Genomic DNA, 20,548 nt, shown 5'->3' with positions numbered 1-20,548 from the left:
AGAAGTCAAGGAAAGGAAGGGAAAAGTCGGAGATGGACCATGTGAAGGTGAGAGAAGGATGGAAATTGGAAGTAAAGTTGGTGAAGTTTTCCAGTTCAGGGTGAGGGCACTGATACAGTCATCAGTATACAGGAAAAAGAGGTGAGGGAAGGGGCCCAAGTAGGACTGGAACAAGAAATGTTCCACACATCCCACAAAAGGCAGGCATAGCTAGGATCCATGTGGGTACCCATACCGACACTTTTTATTTGGAGAAAGTGAGTTGAGTTGAAGGAGAAGTTGTACAATTTGAGAACAGGTTCAGCCAGGGGGAGGAGGAAGAGGAGGGTGGTGGTGGATGGAGACTGATTGGGCCTCTGTTGAAGGAAGAAGCGGAGAGCCCCACGAGTGTCCTGGCGGGAAATGGAGGTGTAGGGAAATTGGGCGTCCATGGTGAAGAGGAGATGGTTAGGGTCAGGCAATTAGAAACTGTTAAAAGTGACTTTGAACATTGGAAGAGTCATGGATGGAGGTAGGAAGAGACTGGACAAGGGGAGAACAAAATGGAGTCGAGATAGAAATAAATCAGATCAGTGAGGAAGGTATAGGCTGAAACGATATGTCTACCAGGGAAGTCTTGTTTGTGGATCTTGGGAAGGAGGTAAAAGCAGGTTTTTTGGGGATGGGGACTATTTGTTTGGAAGCTATGGAGAGAAGATTTCCAGAGAAAAGGTCAGTCACATTTCTGGAAAAAATGGCTTGATGTTTAGTGGTGGGGTCATGGTTCAGGGGTAGGTCGGAGGAAGTGTCAGAGAGTTGATGTTTGGCCTCTGCTAGGTAGAGGTCAATTTGCCAGACAACAACAGCACCACCCACAGAATCGTTACAGTGCAGAAGGAGGCCATCATGTCCGCACTGGCTCTCTGACAGAGTAATTCCCTCAGTTCCATTCCCCTGCCTTCGCCCCGTAAGGACGGCGCAGTGGTTAGCACCGCAGCCTCACAGCTCCAGGGACCCTGGTTCGATTCTGGGTACTGCGGAGTTTGCAAGTTCTCCCTGTGTCTGTGTGGGTTTTCGCCGGGTGCTCCTGTTTCCTCCCACATCAAAAGACTTGCAGGTGATAGGTAAATTGGAAGTTGTAAATTGCCCCTAGTATAGGTAGGTGATAGGGAATATAGGATTACTGTAGGGTTAGTATAAATGGGTGGTTGTTGGTCGGCACAGACTCGGTGGGCCGAAGGGCCTGTTTCGGTGCTGTATCTCTAAAAATAAAAAAAGTAACCCTGCACATTTTTCCTTTTCATATAACTGTCTAATTCCCTTCTAAATGTTTCAATTGAACCTGCCTCCACCACACCTTAACCACTCGCTGCGTGAGAAAGTTTTTCCTCATGTCATTTTTGCTTCTCTTAACAAATACTTGAAATCTGTGCCCTCTCGTTCTTGATCCTTTCATGAGTGGGAACTGTTTCTATCTACTCTGTCCAGACCCCTCAAGATTTTGAATACCTCTATTAAATAACCCCTCAGCTTTCTCTTCTCCAAGGAAAACAGGTCTAACCTCTCCAATCTACCTTCATAACTGAAAATCCTCATCCCTGGAACCATTCTCAGGAACCTTTTCTGTACTCTCTCCAATGCCCTCACGTCTTTTCTCAAGTGCAGTGCCCAGATCTGGATGCAATACTCCAGCTGAGACTGAACTAGTGTCTTATACAAGTTCAACATAACTTCCTTGCTCTTGTACTCTATGCCCCAATTAATAAAGCCCAGGATACTATATGCTTTATTAACCGCTCTCTCAATCTGCCCTGCCACCTTATGACTTATGCACATATACACCTAGGTCTCTCTGCTCCTGCACCCACTTTAGAACTGTACCCTTTATATTGTCTCTCCATGTTCTTCCTACCAAAATGAATTACTTCACATTTCTCTGCATTGAACTTCATCTTCCACCTATCCGCCCATTCCACCAACTTGTTTATGTCCTTTTGAAGTTCTACACTATTCTCTTCACAGTTCACAATGCTTCCAAGTTTCATATCATCTGAAATCTTTGAAATTGTGCCCTGTACACCAAGGTCCAGGTCATTAATATACATCAGGAAAAGCAAAGGTCCCAAAACTAATCCTTGGGGAACTCCACTACAAACCTTCCTCCAGCCCGAAAAACACCCATTAACCACTACTCTTTGTTTCCTGTCACTCAGCCAATTTCATATCCATGTTGCTACCATTCCTTTTATTTTTATTTATTTCACCCTTTTCAGCAGATTGATGACAATGTTAGAGTTGGATCTCAGAGACGAAGTGGAGCAAGTTCAGAGGCAGCAATGTTAGAGTGAGTGAGGGGAGCAGGGAAATTGAGATGGCTGATGTCATGCTGGCAATTCTCAAGAGAGGGATCCAGGTGGAGTAAACATGCTAAAGATGAGCAACATGGACATGTTTTCTTGTTTTTCCAGTTGAGAAGGATCTATGACTGTGGTTCTACTCTACAAGTGAAGAAAGTAGATGTATGGTTATCATCCTACTGCCCTAAACTGGTCATCTCACTTAAAGAAACTACAGAGTAAAATGAATAAATGTTACAGTTAGGGATGTTCTTCTAATTCAGGTACATTGTACAGCAAAATAGAGCGCGCTTTACTGTGCATCTAAAGTACTATCTAATATTGTATATATCTGACCTGGACATGCTTGATGCTAATATTCTGTACCTTAAGTGGAAAATATTCTACTTCCTGGACGAAAATCTGTCACTTTAAATAGACCAAAACTTCACACAAGGTCGTTAAATAAAATGAACTCCTGGTAATCACAAGTACTGCATCTTTCACATCATAAAACAATCATTGTAATGTGGTATCTATCAGTCAAATATGCTGTAAGTCTGTCCACTGTTAATTTTTTACAACCTACACAAAATAATCAACTGGGCAAAGTTGTTCTTCCAAGTTGTCCAATCATATTACATTTCAATGCTTTACTTGAATTTTACTCTAAAAGTAATAAAACCTAGATAAAGGGTAGTTTATGGAGAAGGACCAAAGTATCATACCTGGATCTGTTCCAAGACATCTCGCTGCATTTCCACAGTTTTGTGATAAACGTCATGATCGGAGCTGTTGTACATCACTGCATTCTGGAACATCAACATAATATCCCGCTGGAATTCTGCTGTTGTGCGAATCAGCCCTTTTCTGATGTTTCTCTTTATGTTTGACAAATCCATTGGTCTGTAATAAACAAATGCATAATAATTGGCTGCAAGATACACAATTGAAGAACACAGGTGATGTCTTAAATAGAACAATTCTTGATGGAAAGCACAATTTTGTGATGGTGCACAGAAAATTTCTCATTCTCAAACTAGAATATTAACTGATGAATGCTGGTATGTGGAAAAGTTTCAAGAAACCACTCAACAGAAAGGTAAATAACTACTGCAAACTGCTATAACATTTTCGAATTTGTTCCACATTTTATTTAAAGTTAACTTTGTTGGTGACTTGTGTGCTAGACATTGTTTATTCAAATGATACCCCTGGTTGAAACTGTACAACTGAAGCTCCTCTGCTGACCAAGAGTATCCTTTGAATTCAGGAAACAGCACCCAGATCAATGTGCAGGTTTGCTCTTGCTTGCCTCCCAGCCCACACTGTGTTAATGACACATACTATAAAGGTGGCGTTGAGAGCGCATTTGCTGGTTTACAGCAAAGGTGGGTACGTCTAAGGCTGGTTTACAATACTGTATATTAAAAACAACAGAATCCAAGTTCTGATGAATGGCTACACTAAAATGTTAACTTATATGTTCTCTCCACAGGTACTGATTTCTAGCATTTTTGCTTTTGAATACAGTTGAGGGGTTCATATGACAATGTAGATCTTGAATAAGAAATAGAAGCATGTTGTACTATCTAAATTTTAGCAAAGCAAACTGTTTTCCATTATATGGTGAATGGCAAAATTAACCCCGTGTTAATGCAATCTTAAATCACAACCTAATATCTTGTGAGGTCTCACCAGGGAATGATGTTCCTTGACCAATACTCTAATCATCAACATCAAAAAAGCTGACTATAAGGAAGTTTATTTTCTACAATATATACTTAGTACATGCATTAGGCTGGAAGGGCTAAATAGCCTATTCCTTTTCCTATGTACTCTTATCCTGTACTCTAGTACAAAATATTTTGACTCCCTAACAGTAGTATAGATGTGACATATTTTCAAGAAGAAACTGGCTTCAAGTGTGCAATTTACAGCAGGAGTACGCAAGCGTTAGAACATACTACGTGGCTCATGAAAACTAACCCTTGCATACTCCTGCTGTAAGTTGCACATTTGAAGCCAGTTTCTTCTTGAAAATATGTCACACCGATACTCCAGGCTTTCTGTAAGTCATATGATATCTACTCTTTTAAAAGTTCATATATCACAATAACTCAGTTGTTGAATAGGGTGAAAGGTAGGGGAAACCAAGAACAGGGCTCCTTGGTTGACAAGGGAAATAGAGATGATGATGAAACAAAAAATAGCATGCATGATGCATGCCAGGTGTAAACCAGGCCATGTACAATGAGTTGAGAGGAGAGATGAAGAGGAAAGTAAGACTGGCAAAGACAGAATATGAAAATAAAATGGCAGTCAACATAAGAGAGAACCCAAAGATCTTCTCCAGCATATAAATAGTAATCGAGTAGTAAGAGGAGTGGGGCCTATTAGGAACACAGAGGGTAATATATGCTTAGAGATGCAGGGCAAGGCTAATGTTCTTAATGAGTACTTTGTATCAGTGTTCACTAAGGAAATGAAGGCTGACAAAATATCAGAAGCAGAGAGAGTAGAGGCAATGGAGAGGATAAAAATTGAGGAGGAGGTACTAAAAAGGTTGGCTATGCTTAGGATAGATAAGTCACCCGATCCAGATGGCTTGCATCCCAGGTTGCTAAAGGAAGTGGAGATGGAGAATAGCGGAAGGGCTTGCAATAATCTTCCAATCTTCCCTGGATATGGGGGAGGTGCCAAGTGGGTTGGAAAGTGGCAAATGTGACACCCTTATTTAAGAAAGGGCGTAACGACAGTCCTAGCAACTCCAAGCCAGTTAGTTTAACATCAGTGGTGGGTTAGGTTTTAGAAACTACAATCATGGAAAATATCAACAGACATTCAGAGAGATTCATGTTAATTAAGGATAGCCAGCATGGATTTGTAAAAGGCAGGTCATGCTTGACTAATTAATTGAATTTTTTGATGAAGTAACATAGAAGGTTGATGAAGGGAATGGGGTGGATGTTGTCTAGATGGATTTGGAGGAAGAATTTGACAAGGTACCACATAAAAGGCTGGTTAAAAAATTGAGGCCACGGAATAGGACGGTCAGTGTCCAACTGGATAAAAAATTGGCTTAAGGACAGAAAACAGCAAGTCGTAGTAAATGGTTGCTTTTCAGACTGGACGATGGTAGACAGTGGTGTTCCCCAAGGGTCCGTGCTGGGACCACTGCTTTTTTGATAGATATAAATGACCTGGATCTTGGAATACAGAGAAGAATCTGAAAATTTGCTGACGACATCAAACTTGGAGGTGCAGCAAACAGTGAGGATGTTATGAACCATCTACCACAGGATATAGATAGGCTAGCAGAATGCACAGAGAGGTGGCAGAATGCACAGAGAGGTGGCAGATGGAATTTAATATTAACAAATGTGAGGTGATGCATTTTGGCAGAAGGAATGGGGAGAGGCAATATATACTTAATGGCACCGTTCTAAAGAGTGTGCAGGAACAGAGGGACCCTGGGGTGCATGTGCAGCGATCTTTGAGGGGGCAGGACTTGGAGGGAATGGTTGGTAAAGCTTATAGGATCCTGGGCTTCATAAATAGAGACATTGAGTACAAAAGCAAGGAAGTTATGCTGAACCTTTATAAAGCTCTGGTTAGGCCCCAACTGGAGTATTGTTTCCAGTTCTGGTCACCACACTTCAGGAAGGATGCAAGGGTCCTTGAGAAGGTGCAGAAATTTACCGGAACGGTTCCAGGGATGGAGAATTTTAGTTACAAGGTTAGGCTGGAAAAGCTGGGTTTGTTCTCTTTAGAACAAAGGAAATTGAGGGGAAATTTAAAAGAAGTGTACAAGATTAGGCCAGGCATAGGTAAGTTAGACAAGGAAAAGCTGTTCAGAGTAACAAGTGGTACAAGGATTAGGGGATACAGATTGAGAGTTTTGGGCAAAAAATGTAGGGGGAATATTAGGAAGCACTTTTTTTAGGCTGCATTTGCTGACAAAACTACCACTAGGTGGCGCTGCAGTGGCACATGCGCAAATGCAGCCAGTACCACTAAAACATCACAGTCTATGATGTCAACAGTTGCCAGGACTAAAGATAGCGCTGCTTAAATAACCACACAAAGGCAACCTAAACATATGGCAGCACACAATGGCAGGAGGGAGGGAGAGAGAGAGAGAGAGCAAGCGAGCGGGCGGGTGGGCCAGGGGCCAGGGGGGACTGAGCGGGCGGGGAGGGGAGAGAGCGAGTGGGGGGGCGTGGAGAGCAAGTGGGCGGGCCGGCGGGGAAGAGAGCGAGCGGGCGGGATGGGGGGAGAGGGCAAACGGGGGCAGAGAGCAAGTGGGCGGGAGGGCCAGAGAGCGAGTGGGTGGGCTGGGGGGAGGAGGAGAGCGCACCCACCGCCACCACCAAGGTCTTCGGCCGCACTCTCCCCGCTTCCCCCATCCCTGCTCTCAGCACACGTTACTCAATGACGTAATCTGCGCATGCGCCAACCAGTTCCGACAATGTGGAACGCAGCGCATGCGCAGAGAGTAGGAACCAATCTGTGCATGTGCGCAGATTGGCGCAGTCTGATGACGTCAGGTGTCAGCTGCATTGTCGATAATTACTTTGCTTTTTTTATGCAGCGATTGGTAATGACCTGGAACTCGTTGCCCACAAGGGTGGTGGAAGCGGGGACAATCACTGACTTCAAGAGGAAGTTGGACGGCCACTTGAGAGAAATAGACTTGCAGGGCTACTGGGATCGAGCTGGGGAGTAGGACTGACAGCAAGGCTCCACGGAGAGCTGGTATGGGCTCGATGGACCAAATGGCCTCGTTCTTTGCCATAAATGACTATGATTCTCTGTATGTTTCATTTTGTTCAACCCGCACCCTCTCCCTGTTTGAGAATCTTTGAAATAGGTAAAAATAAACAACTTAAAAAACAACTGCTTGAATATCTAGTTTGGTAAAACAACTGTTTCAGAATGGGATTTAAGGTTATGGGGATAAATAAAGATTAACATGATCAAATATTTCAGAGAATTGCCATTTATGGAAGGAGGTTGTCCAGATCTGAATGATAGAGATTGAAAGATGGACAGACATTCTGAAGAATAACAGCAAAATTACTGCAGATGCTGGAAATGTGAAATAAAAACAGAAAATGCTGTAAATATTCAGCAGGTCAGGCAACATATGTGGAGGGTGAAACAGAGTTCACATTTCAGGTCGATGACCCTTCCAGTTCTGATTAATGGTCATCAACCTGAGACATTCTGGAAATTTGTTTCAAAAGCAAAATACTGCAGATGCTAGAAATCGCAAACAAAAACAGAAAATGCTGGAAATACTCAGATCTGGCAGCATCTGGTAGTTCTGATGAAGGGTCATCCACCTGAAATGTTAACTCTCTTTCTCAACCCCCCACAGATGCTGCTAGACCTGTTGAGTCTTTCTAGCATTTTCTATTTTTATTACTAGTGAATTGTTTGTTTATTATTGGGGATCGGGCAGTATTTGTGAAGAATTTTTCCCTCTGGAGATTAAATAGGTGGAATATAGTGCATAATCTACCCTATTATGGACTGTCTGTGGAAGCAATAGTCTTATTGGACTACATTTTTTTTCCTCATCCAGAAATATCTGGTTTGGAAAATTAATGTTAAATGCAGACAAGGATGCTCAAATCTTTTGGAATACATTGTTCTGTGCTGTTGGGCTATGCAAATCCTACTCATGGAAAGCAAAAGGCCAGCTCAAGTTATGGAGCTACAAAACTAGAAAGGTATATTGACTGACTTTCTTTGGCTATTGAGGTTAAAATTTTCCCATGGTGACTAAATAAATGAACGTAGAAACCGTAATAAGCTGGGTTTGTCAAATAAGCTTGGTTGTTGAACTAAGAAAAGCTTTTCCATTCTGTACTTTTTATTTTCTTAACCTAGAGTTTAGTTGTGTACTCAGGTGCCTTACCTGAATTCCTGACAATCTTACCTGTGCACTCGGTTGTGATATCCAGGAACTCGTTCTTCTGTTACTGGGTTCAGAAACAGACTAGCAAATCTGCAATTCCAGAGATGATCAGCACAGTAAATACAATGGCACAAAAATACTGGTTTTCATCTCCTTTAAGTTAGGAGCAACAAGCAAAGAAGTCCATTCAAGATCTTACATTACTAGTAGATTCCTCATGTAAGTCAGAAAATATACTGCTTTATAAGAGTAGGAATGTTTAACCAAGAAACTCATAATAGGTAATACACTTGATCTACAGTTTACTCACTCTCTCCCTTGTATATGTCTCAGCCTCCTCTTTTTTTGTATGTCTCTCATTCTTCTCTGACTCTGTCTCTCTTTCTCTCTAAAAAGGCAATTTTCCAAACTCACGCTTTGGGTGGAGGCAAGTCTCAGTTACCTGAACCATGCCAGAAATTCAGCTGAAAGCTGTGCATGATTTTCTGGCTATTAAGATAAAAGTGCTGAGTTTTCAATATGTGCTCCTAGTTACAAGGCTCCTGTTTGACTCCCTCGGAGAAAGTAGCCCTAGACATCCTGGCATATTACAGCATGGAGGAAATGAGGAAGCAGACCCTTTCCCTCCCACTCACTCACCATCATTCCCTTATAGCTTGTCCCCATTCTCACTCTGTTCTAAACAGGTAACCACAAAACCACACAAACAGAATCTTTCAATGTATGCTCTTTGAAAAATAAAAAACAACTTGCATTTATATAGTGCCTTTTCAGAACTCTGGACCTCCCATGGCACTTTACAATCAATTAAATACATTTTTTTAAAAAAAGTGCAGGCACTATTGTAATGTAGGAAACACAGCAGCCAATTTGCAAATAGCAAGGTCCAAGAAGGAATTTTAAAATAAAAAGAGGTGAGAGGGTTTGGATGAAAAAGATAAGAACCTACAGGCCGGAATTTTATGAGATCCACGGCGTTTCTGACGCCAGAGTCGAAGGTTGGAGATACTTCTGCTCTTTGCCCTGTTTTGTGCACATTTTACATGCAAATTAAAGGTGCAGCGATGGGCACGGGGAACACATGCAATCATGTGGCGGGGATGGACTTTCATTGATGGAACCCGCCGTCACTCTGAAGTACCTTGAGCCACACGCCAATATATCATTTTGAGCTGCAAGCCACAAGCATCAGCAGCTTTCAGAAGCATAATTTGTTCTTGGTTTACCTTAATTTTCAGTTTGCACCCAAGCACCACCTCCCCTTCATCATTTTTCTTTTGCTTGCGACTGTTGCCTCTGCCAATTAGTACGCTGATTTTTCCCCCCACAGGACCCCGACGTTGACAGCACTCATCCCTCCCTTTAGGCCCCTCATGACTAACTATTTACTGTCAAGCACACATCAACCCACCACCCGCTGCAACTGCCCACAGCCAGCTTCAGCATCAATAACAACCACTAAACACCCTGAACGCTGCCCTCCTCCCTTCTTTGCTCCTGCACCCACTTGATACCCAACCCTGTCCTCACCAGCTACCCTCACCTGCTCTTCCATACATCTGATCGCCCTGCCCTGTGTCCTGCCCTAGTACCCTCCCCTGGTCCTCCATGATCCCTCCACCCCTCCATGCCTTCCCCGCCATCGCCTGAGAAGATTTGCCCTTGCTGGTGCAAAGCCTGGAGCCAACCGTCCATTCCAATGTTGGCCTTCCTTGTGCCAATGAGTTCAAGACTTGAAACCATTGACCTCAGACACAACTGCAGAAAGCCGACTGGTGTATGCTTGTTTAATCTAACGTTAACTGGGTGGTACGGGAATGCTGTTCGCTGCTAACTTAATCTGGCAGGTAGGACTTAATTTGAACTAAGTGTAGGATAATGAGTATTCATGGCATGGAAATCCATGCAAAGCTGCAATCCCCCACCTTGCGGGGCAAACCCCGGACCACCGAAACATGCCGCTGACTTAATTGCGAAAAAAAAATGGCGTTGGAAATCCCGAAAAAACAACTCACATCTAATTAAATCACCCCACACGCCACCAAAGCTGCTCTTGCAGGACCCATAAAGTTCTTCTCAAAAGGATAACAAAAAAGGGGAAAGAGGGGATAAAAGCAAATGCCAAAGTGCAAAAGGTGGGAAGGATATAATGCAGGAACAGAAACATTGGTAGCAATAATAAAATATCTGTTAAAAATGAAGTAGTAATGAAAAATAAAAATATTAAATTGCCTGTACAGCAATGTATGGAGCATCAGCAACCAGAAGTGTGATCAGTAAATAAGTATGAGAAATACATCATCAGGGAATATGGATGAGTAGGGACAATTACCCAATTAAGAATTATGTATATGGATGTACATAGCATAAATAGTAAACATGAGTTAAAGCACAATTCAGTTTGAAGCATATGACGTAATAGCCATTGTATAGACCTGGCTACAAGCTGGGTATGATTGGGAGCCTAATATCCTAAGCTGTTGGATCTTCAGAAAGGACAGGGAAACTGGGAAGCAGGAGCAGCAGCAATATTGATAAAAGGCACAATTACAGCAGTAGAAAGAAGGGCATCAGTACCACTGAACAGGCAACAGAAACGGTATGGGTAGAATTAAGAAACTGTAAAGCATACATGACTTTGTCTACAGACCTCCTAACAGTAGTGATGTAGTGAGGAGATGCATAAATAGAGAGATCAGGGAAGCATCTAGCAGAAACAATATGGTTATAATGGGAGAAGCAGGATAGCTCAAACAGTGAAGGCAATGAGTTTCTGGAATGCATTTGAGACATTGTTTTGGAGCAATACGTTTTAGAACTGACAAGCATTAAGACCATACTAGATTTAATGATGAGTAACGAACCAGAGAGTTAACAATCTGTTAAGGGAATATCTTGTCAATAGTGACCACAATATGACTCAATTTGATATCAGGTTGACAGTGAGAAGCAAGAATCACTAACCAAGATTTTAAATTTAAGTACGGAAAACTTCAAAGGGATGCAAAATTAATTGACATTAAACTTGCCTGAGCTGTTAATGGGTGAACCTACAATAGGAAAAATTCAAGTAAGTATTTGCTACAATACAAAACTACTACATACCCTTAAAAGGCAAAGGCTCCAAATGTGCAGTTAAACAACTTAATGGAGTATCAAGCAAAAAGAAAAGGCTTACACGAATGCCAAAAAAGTGGAAATCTGAATACTGGGAGAGCTATAAAAAAAAACAAAGGAATACAAAAAAAAGTAATAGGAGGTGCAAAAAGGAAGTATGAACAAAAATTGGCATGAGATAGCAAAGGTAATAGTAAAAGCTTCTATAAAGATATTAAGAGAAAGAGTGATATGCATGAATGTGGGCTCATTAAAAACAGTTGTAAGGGACACAATAATGGATAGTAAGGAAATATGAATACTTTGTATCTGTTTTCAGAGTGGAGGAAGGTAAACATGAGTGGTAGATGGGAACCTAAAAATAAGCCATAGTGAGGAACTTAGTGAATTTAAGTAAAATAAAAGCTAATGGAGAAAATAATGGGACTCAAGATAGACTAATCTCCAGTACCTAAAAGTATTAAAAGGAACAAGTGGGGAAATTGCAGGTACATTAGTCAGAATTTTCCAAACTTCTCTACATTGGGGAATTGTGCATTTGATTGGAAAATTGCAAATGTCATTCCATTGCTTAAAACAGGAGGGAGTGAGAAACCAACTTTAATGTGATTTTGTGGGGATGTTCCTGGAATCTTTTGTCAGGGTCAAAGCGAACAAGCACTTGAACAAGTACAAGCTAATCAGAGAGTCGGCAAAGATTTGTGAAGGGCAAGTCAGGTCTGAGTAAGTTAGGAATCCAAAGAGTAGAAATAAAACGAATGTACGCTGATTGACAAAGTGTGACTAGTGGTTTCCTCCAGGGTTCTGTACTGGACTATCAGCTTTTCCCCATTTATATCAATTAATCGGATGAAGGAATAAAGAGTTGTATTTCCGAGTTTGTAAATGACATTAAGTTCGGAGGCATGGTAAGTTGAGAGATGAGATGAGATGAGAGCAGTAAGTTACAAAAGAACACGAATAAAGTGAGTGGTCAAAACTGTGACAAATGGAGTTCAATGAAGGGAAGTGTAAGGTGATCCAAAAAAGACCATCAGAATATTTTCTCAATCACAAGAAACTCGAAACTGTCGCAGACCAAAGGAATGTGGGTATGCAGGTACACAAATCACCAGAAACTAGTGGACAGGAAACATAGAAAATAGGAACAAGAGTAGGCCAATCGGCCCTTCGGGCCTGCTCCGCCATTCAAAAAAGCTCATGGTTGATCATCTAATTCAGTACCCTGTTCCCGCTTATTCTCCATATCCCTTGATCCATTTGGCATTAATATATCGATCTCCTTCTTGAATATATTTAATGACTTGGCCTCCACTGTCTTCTGCAGTACAGAATTCCACAGGTTCACCACCCTCTGTGTGAAGAAATTTCTCCTCATTTTGGTTCTAAATAGCATACCCTATACCCTGAGACTGTGACCCCTGGTTCTGGAATTCCCAGCCATTGGGAACATCATCCCTGCATCTAGCCTGTCTAGCCCTGTTACAATTTTATAAGTTTCTATGAGATCCCCACTGATTCTTCTAAACTCGAATGAATATAGGCCTATTTGACGCAATCTCTCTTCATACGTCAATCATGCCATCCCAGGAATCAGCCTAGTAAATCTTCTTTGCACTCCCTCCATGGCAAGAACATCCCTCCTCGGATAAGGAGACCAAAACTGCATACAATACTCCATTATGTGGTCTCACCAAGGCCCCGTACAACTGCAGTAAGACATCCTTACTCCTGTACTCAAATCCTCTTGCAATGAAGGCCAACATACCATTCGCCTTCCTAATTGCTTGCTGCACCTGAATGCTTGCTTTCAGCAACTAGTGTACAAGGACACCCAGGTCACAATGCACCTCCCCCTTTCCCAATCTATCACCATTCAGATAATAATCTGCCTTTCTGTTTTTACAACCAAAATGGATAACCTCACATTTATCCACGTTATACTGCATCTGCAATGCATTTGCCCACTCACCCAATTTGTCCAAATCACATTGGAGCCTCTTTGCATCCTCCTCACAGCTCACTTTCCCCCCCAGCTTTGTGTCGTCTGCAAACTTGGAAATGTTGCATTTAGTTCCCTCACCCAAGTCAATAATATATAGTGAATAGCTGGGGCTCAAACACAGATCCCTGTGGTACCCCACTAGTCACTGCCTGCCACCCGGAAAAAGACCCGTTTATTCCTACTCTCTGTTTCCTGTCTGTCAACCAATTCTCAATCCATGCCAGTATATTACCCCCAAATCCCATGTGCTTTAATTTTGCGCACTAACCTCTTAAGTGGGACCTTATCAAAAGCTTTCTGAAAATCCAAATACACCACATCCACTGGTTTTCCCTCATCTATTCTACTGGTAACATCCTCAACAAACTCCAGTAGATTTGTTAAGCATGATTTCCCTTTCATAAACCCCTGCTGACTTTGCCCAATCTCATTTATGCTTTCCAAGGCTACTTCCTTTCGTACTCTGGGATGTAGATTATCAGGCCCTGGGGATTTGTCAGCCTTTAACCCCATTAATTTCCCTAGCACTTTAAAAAAAAAACTGATTCTAATTTCCTTCAGTTCCTCCCTCTCATTAGATACAAAAGAGATCAAAGAGACTAACAGAATGTTGGCTTTTATCTCAAAGGGGTTGGAATACGAAGGGGAAAAAGTTATGCTTCAGTTTTACAGAGCCTTGGTCAGACTCCATCAGGAGTACAATTTTGAGCACCACATCTCAGAAAGGATATATTGGCCTTTGAGAGGATACAGTACATATTCACCAGAATAATACCAGGGCTGATAGAGCTGAATTATGAGGACAGGTTACATAAACATGGCTTGTAGTCCCTTGAGATTAAAAGATTGAGGAGTGATCCATTTATAAAATCATCCAATAGAACAGACACAGAGATGCTATTTTCTTTTGTGGGGGAATCCAGAACAAGGGTCACAATCTTAAAATTACCGCGAGACCATTCAGCAGTGAAACCAGGAAGCACTTTCAAACAAAGGACGTGAAAATGTTGAATTCTCTCCCCCAAAGGGCTGTGGATGCAGGGTCAGTTGAAATTTTCAAGATTGAAATAGCCATTTTTTAAGGTAGAGGTATTATGGATTAAAGGTAGCTAAATGGAGTTGAGGTGCAGATCAGACACCATCTAACTGAATAGTGGAACAGGCTCAAGGGGCTGAATGGCTCGAGTTCCTAAATTCCAACAAACAGCAGTGAAATAAATGACCAGATCATCTGTTTTTACTTGTAGTTGAAGGATAAATGTTTGCCAGGACACTGGGAGATCTCCTCTGCTGTTAGGGGAACTAGCATTTTATAAAGTGGTCCCTCATCTGTCATTGTAGGCCTGGAAGTGGACCAGAGCAGTACAACACTCAAAAATCATGCATGTTTTTCACTGTAGTTTTTTAGTTTTTTTTAGTTTAGAGATACAGCACTGAAACAGGCCCTTCGGCCCACCGAGTCTGTGCCAACCATCAACCACCCATTTATACTAATCCTACACTAATTCCATATTCCTACCACATCCCCACCTGTCCCTATATTTCCCTACCACCTACCTATACTAGGGGCAATTTATAATGGCCAATTAACCTATCAACCTGCAAGTCTTTTGGCATGTGGGAGGAAACCGGAGCACCCGGAGGAAACCCACGCAGACACAGGGAGAACTTGCAAACTCCACACAGGCAGTACCCAGAATTGAACCCGGGTCGCTGGAGCTGTGAGGCTGCGGTGCTAACCACTGCGCCACTGTGCCGCCCAAGCGGTGTGAGGAACAAGCAATTATATAAATCTCTCTTCCTCCCTTTCCTCCTTAAAACCTACCTCTTTGACCATGCTTTTGGCCATCTGCCCTAATATCGCCTTATGTGGCTCGGTGTCAAATTTTGCTTTATAACGCTCCCATGAAATGCCTTGGGATGTCTTATTATATTAAAGGTACTATATAAATACAAGCTGTTATTGTTGTTGTTGACCTCTCTAATCTGAAGTCCTCCACTGAAGGGTTTGGCAGTGATAGCAATTTGTAAGGGATTTGGAAGCGATAAAAGCATTGAAGGTAGAGAGACAGAGTTATTGAGCATCTACATACTGTAGATGTATCAAGGCGAGTGGAAGGCTAGAGGAGATGAAGTTGGGAGTTGGAGAAGGTATTGGCAAGGGAAATGGGAAATAATTTTTTTGCAAGGGCAGAGGGTGATCATGAAGTGGTTTGAAGCAAGGTGATATAAACATTGAGGGATTAACAGGCATAATGAGGCTCACAATGGAGAACAGAACTTAAAAGTTTTGTATTGTGAAACACTGTGCTGTGAATTGGCTGCTCAGACCTCCAAGCCCGATCCTATGAGCGGCATGCCTGACCAGCACAGTATAGGCTGGATGGGAAATCTCAAAATTTATCATCTCATGTCCCTGTAGAAAGTTTCTAATTTATAATGTAATTTGGCCAATTGCCCTGTTACTATTATTTTGCAATAATTTTAAAATGTCTTCCTGAACGACATTCTATTTTAAATCAAATGTGTCCACATTCATTGAAAACTTCTCAATTGCAGTGTTTCTTCTATTACTCTCAAAATCTTATTGGAAGTTTATTATAACACCATTACTATATTATTCTAAAGTCCTTTTTCATGTAATGTTTCATGTCTACCATCAGGGTGATGAAAAAAATCTACATCCCAATGATCATATTCTTATGAGGTTAAGGTGTAACATACTCTGATGTATTATTTTTCCGTTTTGTATCTGATTCTGACCTGTGGCTGGCTATCTCCTTCCACATGAGCAGCACTGTCCTTTTCCAATTCCTCTGAGCTGAAATCTGATCCTGGTCGGTACTTGTAGATCTGATGAACAGACTAGAATGGTAACTATACTGGAAAAACATTCAATACAATGTAAATGGGCATACCTGGCATTATGTCTTATCGGAGATGTTTCATCCATTTCAACAGATTTTCTCCCTTAAGTGCTTCATATCCCATGGATCTGCCAAAGCTGCTGTAAATTTTTGTGCAGACCTTGCCAATCTGAATTTCCTCACCGTCAACTTTTTCATGTGTGCTCCCTCCTGTCAATATCTTTTGACTTGCTTTGTCTTGACCTTTCCATCCCTCCACCTTCCCAACCAGGGACCCAATCTGAGATTGCAAAGTTGCTACCTTGAAAATCACAGATCCAAACCAAAGCTGCAATGTCCTTTATGTGGACATTACCCCAAGTTATTTTCTTTCATTTTCATTCATCTTCCCATGATTTGCACCAACTGCAGCTAAGATGACAGGTAAGCAGATCTCTACTCGAGTTAAGCATGAAGAGGTGCATGAGAGCAGCATATTAATGTATTTATCTATGAAATTCAATTCTCCTCATAGGAAAAGCCTGGCCTGCACTCTGCATCCCTCATAGCTGAGTCATCAAGTCAGCAATACAGTGAGTCACAAAAATGAAAACATATCCCATTCAATGTGCCATCACTCTACCATCTTTTTGCTTTTCTTCATAATATTAAGAACTTAAAAAACAAGATAATGCAGGGCATGTATTTCAATTGTATGTTTCAGTAGATACAATGAATACATGTACAATATCAGAAAAAACCCAAAAAACTGCAGAAGCTGGAAATCTGAAACAAACAGAAATTGCTGAGTTCCAATAAAAAGAGTCCATAGCTGAAACATCAATTTGTTCATTCTCTCTACAAGTTCTGCCAGACCTCCTGAGTGTTTCCAACATCTTTTGCTTTTGTTTCAATATCAAAAGAATTGAGTACTAACTATTTGCATTCTTTTTATGGTTGTACATGCAGGTACTAGCCACCTCCCACCAACAATATTCCTGGTCAATAAGTTGGAATTGTAATTAGTTTTCTTCTCATATTTCTTTCTGCTCACTGTTCCAAACTTTCAAAATGGCCCTCATCTATTAATACTGAGATGGGGAGGAATTTCTTTATTCAGAAGGTGGTGGATCTTTGGAATTCTCTACTCCTGAGGGCAGTGGAAGCTCAACATTGAGCATGTTCAAGACAGAAATCGATAAATTTCTGGATACTAATGACATCAAGGCATATGGGGATAGTGGGGAAAAATGGCATAGAGATAGATGATCAGACATGATCTGTTTGAATGGCGGAGCAGGCTCAACAGGCTGAATGGCCTACACCTGCTCCTATTTCCTATGTTCATAATATTCCTCTTCTCTCAATTATTTTGGTCATCTGGAATATCAACCTTGCATCCAGCACCAGCAAGAACAATTCTTTAATAGAGAAGGGGATTTGAGTCATTATGCATTAATATAACTTTCTTTATCATGGGTCACAAAATCAGTAATTTTCTTTTATTTGTTCTTGAGATGTGGGGCACACTGTTAAGGCATTATTTATTGCCCATCCCTCATTGCCTGGAGGGTACTAAATTAATCATGTAGTGTGTGACAAAAGACATATGTAGGCCAGCTTGGCTAGTGGTGATCTGTCTCATACCGAAGGTCATTTGTGAATCAGTTGTGTTTTTACAACACCAGTGCAGTGATCGGTGTAATTTTTTTCTGTTGCCAGCATACAAATGATAGAACTGGTTAAGTTCAATTTCACAATAGGTCATTGTGCAATTTGAATTTATAATCTTTGGGTTGGAAGTCCAGTACTGTACCCACTCACCTCCTGTACCCTTAAGAGCTGAGCTTTTCTCCGTCATTTTTTAAAATCCCCATTCCTGTCTTCAAGTGACCGCCATGTTCTGCTGCAACATACCTAACAATTTCCTCCAGATATAAGTTCCTACTTACATCTTCTACTCTTCTGACTCCAAATTATTGCTTATCTCTGCTTTCTCTCCTCTGTCAAAAACCCTGTCCTTTGGACCTCTCTCCTTCAATCACCTTGCTACCTTCCTTTCTGTTTTCAAAAGCCTCATGTAAACCTATCTCTTTGATTGTGCCTTATGTCTCTCTTCTCTTACTACCTCCCCCCTCCATCCACCAAAAATGTCATCCCTTCTCCTGCTTAGTATCTATTTCAATGCCTTGGTAAATGCTCTGAGACACTGTTTTATTTGGGAGCTGGTAGATGAATTTAAGTGCATCAGTCCACTATTTCAGGTATTATTGCAAGATACTCTTTTCAGAATGTTCATGTTTGAGGGCATACAAAAAGTATAGAGCTAAGTATCCCAATATTTCTCCTACATGCGAGCGCTCCAAGCATATCATCATTGCTTTTTTCATTTAAGGCGTGGTGATGTCTAGTCAGTTCTGTGCAGATTAATTTATGAGGTTGTTTTACAAATTTTCAAGTAGTACCATGAAGAATCAGAAACCCTTGTATAACATTTCTTATTGATATTTCACGCGTGTTTTACAGTTAAGCAGGACATGATTGATTCTATAAGACTTAGTACCACATTTCTAATACCTATTTTTTGGTCACTTACAGCTGGGAAGATGTGTGACTGCTAGCTGCTGACTCATCCAAAACTAAGAATTGCTGGGAACTGAAGCTAACATCACTCTCAGAGACAGACAGCTCTATGCCAAATTCTGAAAGGTCAACAGCACAAAACTCTTCTTCGCTAGTAGTATCCTCCTGAAACTCAAGTCAAAAAGTCACAGCAAATATTAAACCAGGACTTCTTGCATCAGTGATAAACTTCTCAACGTCCTTTTTTCTAAAATTTAAGTTGCGATCATACCTCCAGTAGACTTTCTTTCATTGTGTTGTATTCTACTCTAGACAGTTCTGAAATATGAACATAATAATGAATTTAACTAACTTTGTTAACACCCTTAAATTGAATATATTCTGGTCCAAGTACATTTTTAAAAATCACCCTGCTCCCCTGACAACTGATTGCATTAAGCTCAGGTTCAATTCCCAGTTTATACTGAGTACAGAAAGAACAGTATAATTGGCTCGGCACCTATGGGTTAGGGAGGGGGGGGAAAATCAGCGAGAGTTCCTACTCCTGATGACTCCTGATACATTGACTTATGCTGGAAAATCTCATATTTAAATATCACAGGAGAAGAGGACAAGGCTTGCTGATGCCATCCATCACTGAACAGCCTGCTGCACTCACTGTCTAGTCTCACACATAAGGAAGGCCATTTAACTGAGGTATCCTGCACAAGCATGCCTCAGAAATAATCAGTGTTTTCAAGAGAAAAGGGTCTCCTCTTTCCCCCGGAAAGAAAAAAGGCTTTAAAAATTATAAACCTTGATCTAGTCAGTGTTTTTATAACTCTGGTATTCCAATATTTGTTGCAAAAATCAAATCCTCAAGTTTTGTTCATCAGAACAACAGCAAAGGGCAGGGTTTGTGTCCCTTAAGGGTGATGGATATCAGTGTTAGAAATAGAATACTTGCCCACTTTGGGCAATCAATATCACGTATAATATTTTGACGCAGAATAAAGTTCCATCAACTCAGCTGTGACTTAACTCCATGGCACATAAGCATTCCTTCAGTACTATGGTATTTTCTTTTCGCACCAGGCATGCCTATTGCTGCATAGACCGGGACTACTGGTTTTGTACCAGTGTCAAATTCTGAGCATTTTTTTGTACTGTGTGAGCCAGACTCATTGGGCTGAATTTTACATTGGGCGGACGGGAGCTGGCCACCGATGTAAAAGTCGGTGCCGAACCCGCTTCCGCCTCGCCTGGGGATCCATCCCGCATTTTACGGGTCCCCAGGCATTAACTGTTCCGAGGCGGGACTTCCACTCGCTTGAGGGAAGAAGCCCCACCTCATTGAGCTGCCGGCCAATCAGCGGGCCGGCAGCACCACCGGGAGCTGTGACCACTGCTGGAACTGCAGCCCAGCCGACCAAAGAGGATGCCTGGGAGCTGGGATCCAAGGTGAGTTTTGGTTGCCTTGCCGGGGGTAATCGGTCGGGCCCCGGCGAGGCAAGGGTGGTCGTTTGGGGGGGGGGGGGGGGGGGGGGGAAGGGGGGGGACATCTTGGTTAGTGGGGGTGGTTGGGGAAGCGGGGGCAGCCCTCAAATCTGGCACCATGTGCCCGATTGTCAGGGCCCATCCACAGGGTGCTGAGAGGCCGCCAGCTTTTACTGGGCGGTCTTTCCCTGCTCCAGGATGCCCGCTTACCACGCGTAAAATCTGCGTGGAGGTGGGAGAAGGCCCTTAAGTGGCCGTTAATTGGCCACTTAAGGGCCTT

The 20,548-nt window shown here is 41.9% G+C and overlaps 1 protein-coding gene and 1 long non-coding RNA gene across 7 annotated transcripts in view; one reads left to right on the top strand and one right to left on the bottom strand.

The window, feature by feature from the left end:
* Window positions 1-19,250, top strand: part of LOC137383438 (uncharacterized) — a 33,799-nt gene extending 14,549 nt beyond the window's left edge. Inside the window, exons 2-3 of the long non-coding RNA XR_010977407.1 lie at window positions 6,910-7,073; window positions 18,808-19,250. This is a non-coding gene — a long non-coding RNA (uncharacterized lncRNA). The remainder of the gene's footprint in view (window positions 1-6,909; window positions 7,074-18,807) is intronic.
* The window catches only part of LOC137383435 (bromodomain-containing protein 8-like), a 115,695-nt gene that overhangs the window by 10,338 nt on the left and 84,809 nt on the right, over window positions 1-20,548 (bottom strand). For 4 of the 6 annotated variants that reach the window (XM_068056303.1, XM_068056301.1, XM_068056305.1 and 1 more), the window contains exons 23-27: window positions 19,064-19,110; window positions 18,806-18,963; window positions 16,127-16,216; window positions 8,263-8,331; window positions 3,044-3,221 (exon numbers count right to left, since the gene is read on the bottom strand). In XM_068056303.1, the coding sequence (XP_067912404.1) occupies window positions 3,044-3,221; window positions 8,263-8,331; window positions 16,127-16,216; window positions 18,806-18,963; window positions 19,064-19,110 (542 nt within the window). Of the gene's footprint in view, window positions 1-3,043; window positions 3,222-8,262; window positions 8,332-16,126; window positions 16,217-18,805; window positions 18,964-19,063; window positions 19,111-20,548 lie in introns of those variants that run through there. The other 2 variants (XM_068056304.1, XM_068056307.1) reach the window with 2 other exon arrangements.

The sequence above is a fragment of the Heterodontus francisci genome, chromosome 24 (assembly GCF_036365525.1).
Source record: "Heterodontus francisci isolate sHetFra1 chromosome 24, sHetFra1.hap1, whole genome shotgun sequence".
NCBI classification, from domain to species: Eukaryota; Metazoa; Chordata; class Chondrichthyes; order Heterodontiformes; family Heterodontidae; genus Heterodontus; species Heterodontus francisci.
Note: the sequence above shows the minus strand (reverse complement) of the source record. Positions and strands in the feature narration are given on the sequence as shown.